At 39.7% G+C, this 18,182-nt stretch overlaps 1 protein-coding gene across 1 annotated transcript in view; it reads right to left on the bottom strand.

Annotated features, from left to right (window-relative positions):
• Positions 1 to 18,182, bottom strand: part of LOC100767606 (ATP-binding cassette sub-family A member 13) — a 406,786-nt gene that overhangs the window by 180,981 nt on the left and 207,623 nt on the right. The window contains exons 40-41 of the mRNA XM_035452975.1: positions 14,577 to 14,734; positions 13,047 to 13,277 (exon numbers count right to left, since the gene is read on the bottom strand). Of these exons, the coding sequence (XP_035308866.1) occupies positions 13,047 to 13,277; positions 14,577 to 14,734 (389 nt within the window). The remainder of the gene's footprint in view (positions 1 to 13,046; positions 13,278 to 14,576; positions 14,735 to 18,182) is intronic.

Consider the following 18,182-nt stretch of genomic DNA (forward strand, 5'->3'; position numbering starts at 1 on the left):
ATGACAATGTGAAAGGCAAGAAAATAGGAATTCCTTCTTGTGATGACTAATGAGGCATCCAGTGGACTGCAGCTCATGATCCTGATTGCATGTTTGTTGTTGTTATTGTTATTATAAATAGCATGTGCATTTTGTGGGGCTGGAGTGCATGCCCATTCATGGACAAGCAGAGCCCAAAATAGGACTTTAGGTTTATCCATTTGTAACTCAATATGTTATGTCCTTGAAACTGTGTCCTTATTAAACCAGAGACTTGTAATTTGTCTAAAGTGACTAACCAGGAAACTCTTGTGACCTGCTTGTCTCTGTCCCCAAAGCTGGAGTCAGGGGCACTTGCAGCCATGACTAGCTCTTTACATGGGTGCTGCGTATTCAAACTTGGATTCCCACACCTATAGAGCAAACATGCTTACTCACTGAAACATATCCCCAGCCTTCTGGATTGTATCTTCATACTTCCAGCCAGATAGGGTGTTAAGTGTCTTTGCAGTTGCTAAACTGGACAAAAGTTATTTATTCTTAGAAATTGACCTCCTCCAAAAAGAAAAAGAAAGAAAGAAAATTTAAAAACAGATCAAACCACTGCTTGATTTTTATCTCAGGCTCTGCCTCTGTATGCTGCTACCTCATGTGGGGTTGACTTGAGTCATGCACCACAGGAATCCAAGCTCACATCAGCAGAGGGACAAAAGGGACTCAGTTCCCCAGGATTTGACAGGCTGGAAGAAATGCCCACCTGACATTTCTACAATATTATTATATACCAATGAACAAAAAGGACACCCTAGGCTACATCATAAGGCCCTAGCTATGCTTGCTATCATGTGAGTCCCTGGCTCAAAAGAACAAAAATAAAACCAAACAGCAGAAAAAACAAGAGTAAAATTAACCATGCTTGCCTTACACACGAAATTATGACTGGGCTTCAGAGTTGCTAAAAATGAGCCTCATCTATACATCCAAGCTCTCCTGCTAGCCTTGGTCCCTGGTTCTCAATCCCACACAAGGTAAACCTGTTCTTTGTCAGCATATTCCCTAGTTTTGAGCATCAGTAGAAAATGCTTCTTTTACTATTTATTTTATTTTACATCTATTTTATTTATTCACTATAGTATGCTTGTGCATATATGTGTGTGCATGTGACATAGAATGTATGTTGAGGTCAGGGGACAGTTGCTGGAGTCAGATCTTTCTACCATGTGAATCCTGGGAAACACTGCAGCTGTCAGGCTGGGAATCAAGTCTTTACCTACTGAGTTAACTGTTTATTGACAAAGCTAAGGAACAATCCAATTTCAAATGCCAACTTCACAGCTTAAGGGTATATAGATCATAATTTAGAAAAAATAAAAATGTGTTGTATTTTAAGGTAAAATCTGCTTTCTATCTACACAGAGTCATGAAAGCTACTTAGCACATTTTCTCAACTCTGAGAAAGTCATCAGGCAAAATGCGGATAAACAAAGAGAAAGCACGCAGAGGAGCTACCAGACTAGGGGGTCAATAGCCACAGTAGAAGGCAGTCAATGCTCCTGTAAAGGGACATTGACAGACTACACCAAACAAAAGGAAATTCTTTAAAGGCACTTAATCTTTTTGTAATTTAAGATGGCTTTCTCAAACCAATCCAAATAGTGCTATGTTGTGTTTCATTAAGTCTCATATAAATTGTATTTTAACCCGTGTCTGTGCTCTCCCCTAAGAAAAGCAACCTTTTTTAAATCAAGTGTTCTTGTATGAGAGAAGAAAAAAGGAATACTTAAGATTTAATAAATCAATACTTATTTAGAACCTATGATGTTGAAAGCACAGACAAAATAAGGAAGGAGAAAATCCCTTCCAGCAGTTGAACAAATGCATGTAGCATCACCAGAACGATTAGCAATTGTTCTATTCCTTCTTGTAGCTATTGTTAAGAATAGCTAAAGGAGGGATATCAGTCTGGACAACAAAATAATATACAGACATGAGTCACAGATACATTAACCCTTTAAGAAGGGAGTTGAAATAAAGACTCCTGTATTTTGAAGGTAGTGGGGCCAATGCTCTACATAATCAATAAACTGAAAGCATAGATTTTTAATGTATGTAAATAAATAAATAAACATATTTTTAAGAAAAAAAAGGTCAAAGGGAAAGAGGATTGAGAAGTTTCCAAAAGCATAGAAACACATATAAGTAAAGCACAAATACAAATAATGGGGAAAAGAAAAGTTAATATTAATACAATAGGGATACTTAAAATATAAAAAGAATTCATATAAGTCATACTACAGTGGAGAATTTAATGTAACATTAGAAATGGGGAGGGCATTCCCTGGAAATTAGGCCTCTTGGTACAGACTCAGCTTAGCTTTTTCCCACTGAGCCTCTGTGTCTTCCCTTCTAACCCATCTCACTTCCTTGGAAATCAAAGAAAAATCCACCAAGAGGACATTGTAATTTTATATTTAAAAAATTATTTCTCATTTTACATACCAACGCCAGTCCCCCCTCCTCCCCTTCTTCTGCCCCTCCCACCCTTTCCACCCCTACCAACTCTTCAGAAGGGGTAAGACCTTCCTTGGAGAGTCAACAAAGTCTGGCATACCAAGTTATGCCCCAAACACAAAGCAATCCAAGTTCATGAAAGAAACACTACTAAGCTTAAATCATATATTCACCTTCACACACTGATAGCCGAAGTTCATTCAATACCTCACTGTTGCCAATAGACAGGTCATCTAGACAAAAACTAAATAAATACTGGAGCTAATTTATGTTATACACCAAATGAACATAACAGATATTTACAGAACATTTCACCCAAATACAAAAGAATATACCTTCTTCTCAGCACGTCATGGAGCTTTCTCCAAAACCAACCCACACTGGAACACAAACTAAGTCTCAACAAATATAAGAAAATTGAAATAATACCCTGTAACCAATCTGACCATCACAGATTAAAGCTGGATATCAACAACAACAAAAAGCTAACAAACTCATGAAAACATAACAACTCACCACTGAATGAAAATTGGTCAAGGAAGAAACTAAATACTTTGTGTAGTAGAGAACAATATGAAGAATCAATGGAACGAAGTGTTGCTTCATTGAGAAAATCAACCATATAGACAAACCCTTATCCAAACTAACCAAAAGGCACACAGAGAATATCCAAATTAACAAAATTAGAAATGAAAGGGCAGGCATAAAGAAATACAGAGAATCATCAGATCATGCTTCAAAAAACTGTACTACACAAAACTGGAAAATGTTTTAAAGGAAATGGACTGTTTTCTGGATAGGTCCCGCATACCAAAATTAAATCAAGACCAGATAAACATTTAAATAGGCATATAACTCCTAAATAAATAGAAGCAGTTATTAAACATCTCCCAACCAAGAACCCACCTAGGATCAGATGGCTTCAGTTCAGAATTCTAACAGAATTACAAAGAAAACTAAATCCAATACTCCTCAAATTGTTCCACACAATAGGAACAGAAGGAACATCACTAAACTGCTCTCATGAGGCTATAGTAACCCTGATACCCAAACTACACAAAGATGCAACAAAGAAAGAGAACTACAGACCAATCTCCCTGATGAACATTGACACAAAAATATTCAATAAAATACTGGCAAACCAAATCCAAGAACACATCAGAAAAATTATCCACCATAACCATGTAGCCTTCATGCCAGAGATGCAGGGCTTGTTTAACCACCTGAGACTATATTGGTGTCTCAGGGCCATGCTGCTACCAGGGTCATACTGATCAATCTGGGTGGCCTCTACTGCCACCCAGGACTGTGGTGACATATAACCCCAAGTGGCAGCTGAGGGTCATGTCTAGATTTGTGCCCTATAGCAGACAGGTTCTGAGTTGATATCCATGGCTCCTATTAACACTTAGGACCATGTGGACATCTCGAGTCTGGTCACCCACCTGAGACTGTGTTTGTGTCCTAGGGCCATGCTGCCACTGGGGCCATACTGATCTGAGTGACCTGCATAGTCCCCAAAGCCATGGTGACAACCAGGCCTAAGCTACTGCCAAGGGCCATGTCTGGGTCCCTGACCCTATCATAGTCAGGGTCTGTGTTGATGTCCATAGTTTCTGTTATCATCAAAGACTGTGCTAATACCTGGTATGAGCCATCACTTGGGGACATGTTAGTGTCCGAGGGTCCACTGGAGCCATGCCAATCTGAGCTGGCTCCACCTCTCACCTGATGGGGGGTTGTCCTAGAAACCCCAAGCAACCAAATCAGCTACCATCCAGATCCACACCCAGGCATTTGAGTTGGCCCACCCCAACATATACTCAATCTATGATCTGCCAGAGTGCCTGAAGGGACTAGTCCTTCCTAACCATATCCAAAGGATTTCCATGACTTGGGGCAACAGCAAGATATCCCAGATGAATTTTGATGAGGTTCCAGTATTTATAGTGTACCAGAATCTAGGACCCCTGAGCCAGACCAGTAATGCATTGCATTGAACATTTTTGAGTAAAGCTAAGTGGACAAAAGGGTATACCACTTAACAGGACCACTAAGACAAATGAAAACGTGTTGGAGAGGTGGGAAAGATGGAGGAATGAAGTGGGTTTTTTGTTTGTTTGTTTTGTTTTTAATTAATATTTTTTAATTTTCTCTTTTGCTACAGGGGAGAGGGGTGGGTAAGGAGTAACCTTGGAAATGATGTGAAATTCCCAAAGAATCAATAAAATATATGAAGAACTAAAAATACAACTGTATCCAAGAAGACAAAGAATCCAATTTTCAAATGGGTGCATACCTAAACAGAGAATTCCTAGAAGAGGAAACCAAAATGGCTGAGAAACACTTAAAGAAATGTTCAACATCCTTAGCCATCAGAGAAATGCAAATCAAAACTACTTTTAGATTTCATCTTACAATAATCATAGTCACTAAGATCCATAAAACAAATGACAGTTGATACAGCCAAGGCTGTAAAGTATGAGAAATACTCATCCATTGCTTGGGGACTGAAAACTTGTAGAGTCACTATGGAATTCAGTGTGGGGTTTCTCAGGAAGATGGGAATCCATCTGCCTCAACATACAACTCTTGGGCATAAACCCAAATGATACTTCATCCTACTACAGAGACAGTCACACAACCATGTTCATTGCTTCTCTGTTCATAACAACTAGAAGTTGGAAGCAACATAGTTGTCCCTCAATACAGGAATAGATAAACAAAACAGAATACATTTACATAATAGACTATTACTTAGCAGGTAAAAAAAGAAATGCACATGTAAATTGGTGAGACAAGAAAAAAATTAACCTGAATGAGGTAACTCAGACATAGAAAGACAAATATGGTATGTACTCACTTATAAGTGGATATTAGCTGTTAAGTCAGTGGTAACCAAGCTAGAATCCATAGAACCACAGAAGTTGAGTATAAGATAAGGAACTTGGAGTGGGAGCAGATAGAGCTCCTTATGAAAGGGTAATAAAATATGGATGGATGGATGGATGGATGGATGGATGGATGGATGGATGGATGGTAGGATGGATGGTAGGACAGATGGATGGCATGGGATGGGGGACTCAAACAGGAGTATCAAGTGTAGAGGGCTATGGAGAGGAGGATAAAGGAGGGAATATGGGGAGATACAGCTAAAAATGAGTTTTGAGAGTTAGTATTGAAACTTAATACAAAGGACGCTTCCTAAAATATGTACAAATATGAAAGTGATTTAAATGAAATCACCAAGTAATGAGGAAGCCAGAGTCCCAACTGGACATGTGTCACCAAATGAAGTTTCCAGTATGGAGCTTAGGTTACATATAATTGAATTGTTAGTCAAAGGGGTTTCATGGGTAGTGCTATACAACCCAGGCTACTGCCAAGACTATATATTGATCTTTATAAACTGACAGCAGCAAGGCCCCATTGCTGAAGACAACACCTACACAAATCATAGACTATGGAGAAGTTGAGCCTTGACCCCTATGGGATAGAATTCTTGGTACAGTCATGTACTCTACATGCTACCAAAGGAGAAATGTAAACACTGTTTCAGCTACAAACCCTTTGATCTACAACAGTGTTCTCTCTGTAAGATATGCTATTTTAATGGTGCACAAAGCTTATAGGAGCAATCAACAAATACCTTTTTGACTTGAGGCCCACTCCACCAGACAGAAACCATACTCAACACTGCTTGGGTGACCAAAAGCCTGAGACTGCATAGCACAGGGACCCAGGGTAAAACCAAATACTGCTGTTCCAAAAAAGAAAAAAGAAAAAAGAAAGAAAGTAAAAGGAGCAACAAAATGACTCCTACTGACATTCTGCTATACTCATAGATCATTGCCTTGCTTAGTCATTATCAGAGAAGATTCCTGAAGCACATGGGAACAAATACAGAGACCCACAGTCAGACAATATACAGAGTGAGACCTTGGAATACTCGGCACTGAACAGTTTGTTTCCATCAAATCCCCCCTTCAGGGCTCAGGGAACCCATGGAAAAGGAAAAAGAAACATTGTAAAAATCTTATGAAGGACACCATGAAAACAAGACCCTCTGAATCAACAGTATCAATTCACATATGAACTCTAGAGACTGAGGCAGCAGGGCCTGCATGGGTCTATACCAGATGGGAGTCCTAGAGCTCATCGCTGACCCAGAAGCTATTTCTAATTGGAAACTACTTGCAAATGAAAATTCAGATTTGCCCAAGGGAGTCTTACTGGGGAAACAAACTACTCTTAAGTGTAGGCTGCAAGCCCAGCTGTAGATGGCCAAAAGAAAAAAAAAAAAAAAAAAAAAAACGAACTCAACTTCTTTAGATAGTCTTTATCTCATACTGTCATACCAGGGCCTTTCCTTTTTTAAAAAACTTTTCGGTGGGTGGAAGAATAGAAGAGAGCAAGAAAAAAGATGCCTTAATAGAGGGAGCCATTATAGGTTTAAAGAGAAATCTGGCACTAGGGAAATGTCCAGAGATCCACAGGATGAGATTCCTGAGTGGCAAACAATAGTTCTCTACATGTATATCTGTCTCTCCTGCTTTTCTGTGAGCTCTTTCCCTTCTGTTTGTCTTGTTCTATTCTGATATATGAGTTTTGTTTTACCTTATTATATTTTAATTTATTTTATTATTATCTCTTAAAAGTCTGTTTTCTAATGAGAGACAGAGAGGAGGTGGATATGGAACTGGGAGGAGTGGAGGGAAGGGAAACCAAAATCATGATGTGTGATGTGAGTGAAAAAAAAGCTATTTGAAATAAAAGTGGGAGGAGCAGTATAACTGTGAAATGACACACTACGCATGCAGTTTCTGCTATTGAATTTCTCATTGTGATTCTTTCCAGAGTTGCCAGTTTCTCATCAAGGGTTGTGCCTGGAGCTGTTGTTTCATGTGAGAACATGAATAAGCAATGATGTGGAAGCAGTCCTCTCATTCCACTGCTCTAAGTCCAGGACTAGCACCTGGAACCTTCCCTCTCCACCCTTCCTGTCATTCAGTCCTCATGGTCAGTACAAACAGCATCAAGGATGGATTCCCCTATGTGTGTCATGATCACCCTAGAGGTGGGGGAAAGAAAACACAGAACTCAGTTCTGACTTCTATGTAGAATCTGCCAGAAGCATGGAGCTCCAAATATAACAATGACAACGACGATGACAATGATGATGATTTAATAATATAACATTGACCAACATTTGTGTCCTCACTGGCTTCAACTGACTGCAGCATTCTGTAGCTCACCATGGTGGACTTTTCTATTTATCTTACTTTTCCCTAAAATAAGACTTATAAAAAGAGAAAACTGTTCCTGAAAATTCTGCTTATGTGAATAACAAATCCAAGCATGCAACCAGCAGAGCTGGCGCTCCTAGTCTCTGCAGACTCCCCACTTTAATTTCCCATGTGACTGAAAACCTAACCAGACCTGAGAAGCTGACAGAAGAGGAAAAGAGGAGCAAATGTACTAAGGAGAGCATGGATTATCTTATTAATATACAAGCCTTTCAGTGAAAATTATACCTACCAACCTTTCTAGGGCCTCTTCTTGCAATAGCACTGATAGATTATATAAACTACAGTAGTTAACCAAGCATCTCAACGCTAAGTAAGCATCCACCCAGAAAATGAAGACCTGCCTCACTGTGTTAAAGTACTTAAACTCATAAAACATCAAAGGCAAGCGTTTCCCAAAGTTTTACTCCTCTTACTGATAAATATTAACAAAGATTCCTGAAGTCTTTTTTTATTAAATAGAATGCTAATTACATGAAAGGGATGTCCACTCTTTCTGGCATACAGGTGTTAAATGCCAATAAGTATCTATAGATTAAGATGAATGTGTTATTTCAATGATACGTGTTCTTCATCCAAAAAAACTGACTTGTCTTCTGTCCCCAACATGCACAAGGTCACCTGCCCTAGAGTGAGCACTTGTTGAGCTTATGAACAGTTCAGTTTCTCAAGACAAGTCAAGGCAGAACAGCAAGTCACCCAGTAAACACAGACAGAGACTAAGAACAGCCCCTGCTTCCAGCCCCAAGACCCAGGATGTGAGGCAACTGTTGAAGGTAGCAGCACTTTACTTTTGTAGGAAAACTAACATGTGCTGGCTCAAGATCCCAGCTAGTCAAATACTAGACTTATTGTCCAATATTTGGACTTGTTTTCCAAACTTCAAAAGTGGTGGCAATTGGTGTCTTGGTCACATTTAAGGATGTAGTTCAATGAGCCACAGGCCTGTAAACCTGCACTCAGGAAGACAGCTGACCAATCCTGACTCACACAATAGGAGGAAAAGGAGGCTCAGACATGTCCTGGTCTTCTTCTGTTTTGGCACATGGAAGATTGCTAATCTATCAAAAGTCCCTGAAGAGACAGGTGAACTTTCAGGCATGGATATGATTTAATTCCACTGTTACTCCAAAAGGTGACAGTTCCCCACAGATCACAGGAGGCATTACCATTTTGATTAGTTTGTCCAAGCATGTAACCATTACTTTTCATACTCAGAATATCAATGAAAACTGTTCTGTTCCTTGTATGTGTGTTTGTTTGTTCATTGATTTGGTTCTTATTAGCATATATTCATTTATGACATTGTCCCTCAAATCTATTACATACTTGGATTCATTCTGCATGACCCTCCCTTCCTTGATGCCCCATTCTCCTCTCAAATAAACCCCTCTCTCCTTTCAAGTCCTTTTCTGAAGTCTAGATTCTGAATATAAGAGGTAACACAAGGTGTTATGTCAGTATAGCTTGTTTTACTTAACATGATGATCTCTAGCTTCACCCATTCTCCTACAAATGACATAGTTTCATCATCTCAATGAAACTAGAGTATGTACATATGCCAGATCTTTTAAGCCATCCATTAATGGATGGACAACTAGATTATTTCCTGAATTTGGCTATGTGGATAGTGCTTTGGTACACATGGATATACAAAAATCCATCTGATAAGCTGACTTAGAGTCCCTCAGGTATTTACCCAGGAGTGGTGCAGATGAATCACATGGTAGTTATACTGACAAATCTCCACAGGAATTTCTATAGCGTCAAGCTAATCTGCTTTTCTTATAAGTAGTATAAAAATGTTCCCTTCTGGAAGAAGAGGAAGGATGCAGAGGTCATGAGAGAGCAGAAAGGTTGAGTGAGGGGAAGAATAGAAGAAAGGGTATGTGATAGTAGGGTTTTAGTTGGAGGGGTGATAGGGGAGGATGAGAGGGAGAAGGGAACTGGGATTGTCATGTAAAACAATCTTGTTTCTAATTCAAATTAAAAAAAATCTGAAAAAAAATGTTCCCTTCCAAACATCCTCTTTATCATTTGTTGTTTGAATGAAAGCCATTAGGGCATGATAGAATCCATGTGTGGTTCTCATTTTTCCATCTTAAACAATGAAAAAAACATACTAAGGCTTACCAACACTGAGTGATTGATCCAACATCCTGGAGATCAGAGGGATAAATATGTGGACTTAGAACTGTCTGCAGAGGGTTGGAGCAATGGCCCTGTGCATAAGAGCACTTACAGCTCTTGCAGAGGACCTAGGTTTAGTTCCCAGCCTACCCATGTTAGTTGACAACTGCTTTTAACTCCTGGTCCAGGGGATCTGGCATGCTATTCTGAAATTTGAGGGTTCATGCATGCATATCATTCACACAGAGACACTTGGGTACATTCACATACACATAACATGAAATAAAAATTTAGAAACAGAACTATCTGAGATGAATCTGAGGGTTTTTCTACTGTAACTGTCTCAGAACACAGGCATGTTTTCTGAAGCATGTATAGTTACAGGTTCTACATCTGTGGGTTCGAGTAATTACAGATGACAACTACTCAGGAAAAGCACCATGTTTGTATTTAAACTGCGCAGATGTTTTTGGTTTGGAGGGTGTCAGGAAAGCATAGCACTTGCAGGGCTCCATCTTCTTGAGTAAGACCCAGGGGAAACACAGAATTTACCAGGGCAGGAATCATGAAGAAAAGACTGTGGCAGTGAGGGGACAAGAGGAAACCACTGAATGATGATGGGAAGTCCAGACTTTCAGGCTTTCTCCCCAGGTTTAACTCACATTAAGGCTTCCTGAATAACAGCAGGAAACAGCCAGCATGACATAGTGTCATGTTGATTGCAACCATTGGCCCCAGAGAGCAGCTCATAGACACCATGAACACACAGTAGGCTGTTGTTTTTTGTTTTTTTACTTGTGCCCACATGCTCTACTTACTCTAACAAAAAGGACAGGGTAGAGATAATGGAACTGGTATTCTGTAGCCCTGTTGGTCAATACAATATAGAGTATTTCCCAGATCAACCATCTTCAAAAAATGTAATTCATTCCCAGAAATCCTTAGTCCATGTGCAGATCCATCATTTATGAGCTGAGGGACTTGAAGTAAAGAAAGTAGCCTACCAAGGCTCAGATTCCTCACTTAGAAATAGGAATAATACCATCTGTAGAGAGTGAAAGGTGTTCTAAATACAAAAGTAAGTACCTTGCAAGACTATGAATCTTCTTGTTTTACACTCATTATGTATGAATATTGACTTCTGGATGAATTGTTTGATGGCTACTATCAGTTAAGGACTTTGATGACCCTCCCTTGGCTATGGAGTATGAATTCCAAAACCAATGGTGCCTGAATTCTACAGACAAATAGTTGTCACTAAGTATTCATGTAGGGTAAATTCAGAGAGTAAAATTCAGAATTGTCCAAGTCCTTTATATAAATGATATGGTATTTGTATCCAGCCTATTGACATTCTACTTCATACAACAATGCATGTCTAGACTATCTATCATATCTAATACAAGGCAAATGCTATAGATGAATAATTGTCATATTAATTTCCAGAGGCATTATGACAATAAAAGTCTTCATGTGTTCAATACACACAGTGCTATTTCTGAATAGTTGCAACATGCAATTACTTAAATCCACAGATACAGAACCTGTAATTGCACTTTTGTTCCCTAATGCTTGCCTAAAGTAAAGTCTGATTCATAAATTAAGCACAGTAAGAGATTAACAGCAACAACTAATAATAGAAGCAAAATAGAAAAATTTTAGCAAGGTACTATAATGAAAATCAGGCAGGTATGATTTCTCCCTCCTGCACCCCCTCCCTTGGTGCCCCACAATGTGTTCATTTGCTGGGGTGTGTTTATCAGGCATAGTTAACTATAGGGCCTAGGACTGAGACTAACATTACTACTGCCGAGAAAGGAAGGCAAATGTACACCTAGTGATTTCTCAAGGGTTGCCTTGCCTTCAGGACCACAAACACAACTTTGTGCCTTTTCCACATATATTCTTTCTAATGCTCACTCTAGCTTAGAAAACTGGTCATTTTAATTCCCACAGTTACCCAAAGTTTCTAATAGGTAGTTCAGATTGGTAATGCCTACTAACAACAACAACAAAAATGATTGGTCACTAGTATTATTTCTGAAACCAGTAAGTTAAAATAGAAGATGGCACAATAGTTCCTTACTTACATTAATTCTAATTATCTGTCCTTCTGTTAGCTTTTGATATGCAGCATTTTCAATAGCTAATAGCAAAGTAAAACTAAAATTTACATGTAGGTCACATGTAGGTGTAATATTAGGGACTTAACACAAAGACTGCTTTCAATTGGGTTTTACAGCCCAGAATTTTCCCTCAAATAAAATATGAGCAAGCCCTTAGCTGGTAGGACTGCACTGAGTAATGAATGTTCTCAACTGAGTTCCAAAGGCTGAGAGCACCAGGTGTCAGAGTGAAGAGGGAGCTTGGGACAGGGAGTATGGCAGTGTTTAGTACCATATGTGTGATACAACATCTTATGCTGGTCTATTTGGCCAGCGTATGACCGCAGCTTCCAAACAGAAGGTCACAGGAGAGACAGCCTTCTCCCCTACTGAAGAGTGATTGGTCATCCACAGATTCCAGTTCAAACATATCTCAGCCTGAAATATAGGAATGGAATTTTCTTGAATACCCGTCACCAGTGGGAATGTGTTAAATTCTGGTTTGGGTTCCCACTATGAATGACTGTGACAATTAATGTCAGATGTCAACATGATGAGATCTGCAAACACTAGGAAGATAAGCCTCTGGGAATGGTTATGGGAGGCTATCCTTAGTCAATTAAATGGGGAGACCCATCCTGAAACGAGTTGCTCTGTTCCTTGGATTTTTGGATCCTGTCTGAGTAAGAAGGAGTAAGCTAGCTGAGGACAAACATTTACCACTTTGTGCATCCTGATTGTGAATACAATGTGCCTCAAGCTCCTGCTGCCATAACATCACCTCCATGATAGACTGCCTATCCTGGGATTATAAATAAAAATAAACCATATCTCATTTAAGTTGTTTTTGTCATGGATAGCTGATCACAACAACAAGAAAAGAAATTGATACAGTCTTCTAATCAGGGTTTGAAAATATATAATATATAAATATACACAACAGTCTCTATCTCTTCCCCACTCATCCACACCTCTCTGACTATGGAACTTGCCATGGAAACATATCAGCAGGTACCTCTTCCAAGGTGGTGTCTGAGATGCCATACCCCGTCAGGTGCAGGTGATGTAAGTTCTGATCCAGAGCCTGGCAAAGTCCCTTGAAGCAGGTCTTGTCTGCATCCTTGGGGATGGTGTAGGTAAGCTCACCTCCACTGCTATTTTTGAGGAATGCTTGTGGAATATAGACCTGTATCAAGGATGTAACATGAGCCACATCCTTGGGCTCCTGGGTTTCTAGGATAGAGGGCTACCAGAAAGATAAATGGGTAAGAAAGCAGTAAGGAAAATCAATCCAAACACACTTTTTGAGTAATATCCTCATATACGTGCTATTTCAGAATTCTATTACAAAACAATGATAGGTTGTTGCATTTAAGCAGGAGGGGACCTTTCAATGATGCGTTGCACATTTTCTCCTCTTTTTTAACATGTGTGTATGTGTGCACAGGCACATATGCACCAATGTGGAAGTCTGAGGACAAGTTCAAGGCCACCCTCAGAAAACCTATCTCCTTTAAGGCAAGGTCTCTCATTGAACCTGGAGTTCATTAATTAGGACAGGCTGGCTGGCCAGTAAATACCAGAGATAATTATTGGCCTCTCTGCACTGGGATTACAGGTGTATGCTATAAACCCTGGCATTTGTATGTGTGTTCTGTGTTACCAACTCAATGTCTCATGTTTGCAAGACAAATACTTTGCCAGCTGAGTCATCCTCTGAGCCCCCTTTTTCTATTTTATAAAACATGAATCTACAGCAGTAAATGTGGTGAGCCTACTCTTGACTCATGTACCCATACTCATTCCAAATGCTCTGGAGACATTTCAAGTGATACATTGGAATAATTCTCTCCTTCCCAGAGAGATCATTATGGAGACTCAAATCCTAGCAGTTGTGCAAGAAACAGGTTGGAGTGTTCCAAAAGTGAGAAGTAGGATTCCTAGCCAACATTAAAGGGGCCTACTCTGAATAACAACATAATCACCTCAATTAGAGAAAAGGCAAAGAGAAGCCACCCTCAAAGGAGTCAAGGGCAGACTTTTTTGAGGGTCATCAAGGGTAAGACAGTCATGAGGACCTTGGTAGTGAGTTTCTGGATTCTATTCCCAGAAACTCTGTTCCTTTTCTGGCATTAACAACTACAGATGTGACTTAGGTTTGATCTCTCAGTTCCCAACCATAATTGTTTCATCTCCTAGCTGCTCTGATTCTATGATGGGCAAGGTTCGAACCTCTGGAAGGGAATATCACTTCAAAATGATTGCTAGAACTCTTTGGCCATTGTGCTTCCGGACAGTGACTCTTGGTATCTAGCAGGTCATTCTGACCCCTCTTGTGTTTCTATCTAGAAGATTAAATGCACCCTAGAGCTCACAGAGGATATCCCTCACTGCTCAGGCCAGAAAGGAGTTCTTTAGGCTCCTGAGATATCATGCACAAAAGGCCTCCAGTTGGACATTATTATTGCACAAGTGTCCTGCTTTGTTTCTGGTGACGTGAATGGGACAGGGTTTCCTAGTGAAATAAATGAGTGGCACTTCTTACTTGTTTGGTGAGTGTCAGGGTGAGTCCTTGGCCATAGGTCTCCTTCAGGCCTGCAGGAGGAGCATAGCATCTGAGTCTCCCCTGCTGGAGGACAGCCACGTGATCACTGAGCATCTCAGCTTCATCCAGATGGTGGGTTGTGAAGATTATTGTTCGACCTGTGTCCAAGCACAGAATGCATTAGAACCAGCGTAACAAGTGCCCTGCCCTAAGAATGGTGGATTGGGACAAGATCGAAAGAGAGTTAACATGTTTTAAATGGGGGGACTGGAATGGTACTGAGTAAAAACATAACCAAGTCTACTTTGAGAATTAGAGATCCTGAAAATTGTTTATTATAGTTTCCCAAAAGGTCATGACTGCTGTTTCACAAATACCTTCCATGGCTTCCTCCATTAGACTTAGGAGACACTGTTAGGCAGGAAGGGAGAAACAGCTATGAAATAAAGGCCCTAAATTCAGCAGTTTTGTTTTCTAGAGCTTAGATGTAATAGCATTGAAACATACACTGCATCCTAGAAATCACTTAGAAACCTTGAACCACAGGAACTTGGGACAAGTGTGGGAGCTGGGGATGGGAGATTAAGCCTTCCTAAGGGGAGAGATGGCTGAGTCTGGCACTGTGGCTTCCTTCTGCAGAAAGGCATGTCAAGCTCACATGCATCTACAATGAATTGAGAATTCGTTACCTTACCTTGTGGAGAAGAAAAACTTTGATTTACCTTAGGAGAACAGACACCAGAGAAAGTCAAGGTATTTGAGGAAATATACTTCAGTTAATGTAAATAGATGATGTTCTCGATTTTAGCTACTCTCTCCCCATTGTGTCCAATTGAGCCTCATTTAGCTGGTCTATCAAATAGAATAAACATATTCATTGATTCTGGTTTCAAGAACAAATCCTTAAATATAGAACGACAAACTTGATTTTAATTCTACTTAATCACACAGTTTTTATAAAGGAGAAGGATTAAAGGGCAGAGTCTTACTCTTTTTGTTCTCTCCTTTAGTTTGTTTTTATTATTGTTTGGTTTGATTTTTTGAGGCTATATTTCAATCTGTAACCCAAGCTGGTCTAGAGATCACTCTGTATCCCAGGTACACTTCAAGTCCAGAGTAATATTCCTATCTCAGCCCTAGCATTTCTGGGAGGTAAGCCATGGCATCTGTCTTCCAGTTAACCTTTTAGAATCCATCGAGAAACAATTAATTGTAGTGCAAAATGCAATAGGAAGTGGAATGCCCACTGCCCGTGGACATCTTTGTCTTTTAGTTCCTGGGGCTAAGAAAATAGACTCATTGCCTGACCTAGAACTATCAGAGGCAAATTAGTTACTTTGATTAGAGCTATCCTACAGTTCAGATTCATGTCCCTGTACAACAAAAGTCTAAAACAGAAGTCCACTCATTCCAGATTCTTATGGGAAATAAAGGGGGAAAGGGTGGTGTAACAGGCTGGGAAAGCAGGAAGAGGCACAGATAATTGGCTAAATCACACAAAACTTCAGTTATGTAAAGCAGGAAATTTTGGAGACCTGTTACAAAACCCAATGACTACAGCTATTCATTATGAATGTGAAAATTACTGAGAGATTAGCCCGTCAATACTACACACACACACACACACACACACACACACACACCATGTACTTTTGTAAGATGATAGGCATGTTAATTAGCTCTATTTAAACCTTTATGCATACAAATATTGAACATCATGCCACATGCACAATTTTAACTTGTCAACTACACTTTACTAAAGCTGAAGAAGGTAAGTAAATAATTCCCAAAAATTTATATTACAGCCACTGATATTTGATCCATTATGGCTTCCAGTGGATATTACAGGAACCCAAGATGCTGCTCTACACTCAAAGGATATTCTTCCAAGCCATCACCCTATTGTTGCTTCTAATTCTGATGGTGCAGCCTACCCTATCCATTTCTTCCGAACACCTACAGCTCCTGAATTTGTCTCTTAGGCATTTTTAAGTGACAATAACCTCTCGTGTATGAAAAGACCACACATCAGATACTGAGCCATGCACTTTCACAAACAGCTCATTTAATTCTTAGCTCAGTAGTTCTCAACCTTCCTAATGCTGTGGCCCCTTCACATAGTTCCTCATTTTGTGGTGACCCCCAACCATAAAATTATTTTGTTGCTGCTTTTAACTGTAATTTTGCTACTATTATGAATCATAATGTAAATACCTGATATTCAGAATATCTGATATGAGACCCTCTGTTGGGAAGGTCCTTCAACCTCCAAAGGGTTGCAATCAACAGGTGAGAACCCTTGCCTTGGAAAACCCTATGAGACAGTGATGCAGTCTCCTTTTGCAAGAGAGAAAACTGCAGCATAGAGGAGCTTGGCCATCTCTCCAACCTCACAAAGGAACTGTACAGCCAGTGTGAGATCTGTTTTAGGCGTCTGCTTGTGATGTGCCACCTGGCTCTGGTGTCTCTGCCTCATTATTGATCTTCCCATGGTAGACACTGAAATGCTGGCACTGGGGCTGATCAAAAGCTCGCACTGTCCTCCAAAGAGCAAAACACACACACATGAGATTCCCAGTAGATTGAGCACCTGGTGCCCAATGTTCTGATGGAAAAATCTCTTTTCTCCTCAGCAGGTAACATTTGTTTCCACACTGTCTTAAATCTTTCTCACAAAGCTATGCCATTTGCCAGTTGAGGGTGTTTACAGGAATAGACTGTATATTTTCATTTCTGAAGACACATTTACCTTTCACTACTGTCTAGCTAATCTTCTTGCAGACTAATAATTTTGCACTTCAATCAATACAGTAGTTCCAAAGGAGTCTTCCAAAGATGAAAATAATCACCATTAAACAACAAAGGATGTAACAGCAGAGTTTAATGAAGACTATATTTTTCTAAGACTTGCACTGCATCTGTCTATTCTGATTATTTAAACTTTAAACAAATGTTCTGTCAACTAACCACTCAAGAAAGGAATAGCTGGAGGGTGGGGAAGAGAGCTGTGAAATGCCATCCTTTGGATATGGAATGACTGATACACATATGAACTCACAGCAGTGTGGCCACCTGCACAAACTCAAGCCAGCTATTGCTGGGGAAGAAGAAGAATTCTTTCTTGAGGATTTGGCCACTGCTAGCTCTCCTATGCTCTGATAGATGGCTCCACCTCCGTGTGCCCATGGGCAATTCTACCTGGATTTAATGAGTTATAAATAAAAACGACATGAAGTTTGAAGGGGCATGTTGGGAGTATATGGAAACTGTTGGAGGGACATAGGGGGCTATATATGATATTTAATAATGTACATGTATGAAATTCTCAAAATTAAAAGCAAATTCCAGAGTAGAGAGAGAAGGGGTTCGAAAAGAAGTATTTGCAGTTGAGGGTTGCTGGGATAGAGAAAACCATTTTTCTTTGGAGCTAATATTAAGTTGCTTGTTCCCCACTAGATGACTTAACACTCATACACATATGTAGAGCACTAGTTGGACTCAGTGAGCTATTTTTTTGTTAGTTGATTATTTACCTCTTTTTTAATTTTTATTTTAATTAGGAAGAAGATTATTTTACATGTCAATCCCAGGTCCCTCTCCCTCCCC

Source organism: Cricetulus griseus (genome assembly GCF_003668045.3).
Source record: "Cricetulus griseus strain 17A/GY chromosome 1 unlocalized genomic scaffold, alternate assembly CriGri-PICRH-1.0 chr1_1, whole genome shotgun sequence".
Classification (NCBI taxonomy): Eukaryota; Metazoa; Chordata; class Mammalia; order Rodentia; family Cricetidae; genus Cricetulus; species Cricetulus griseus.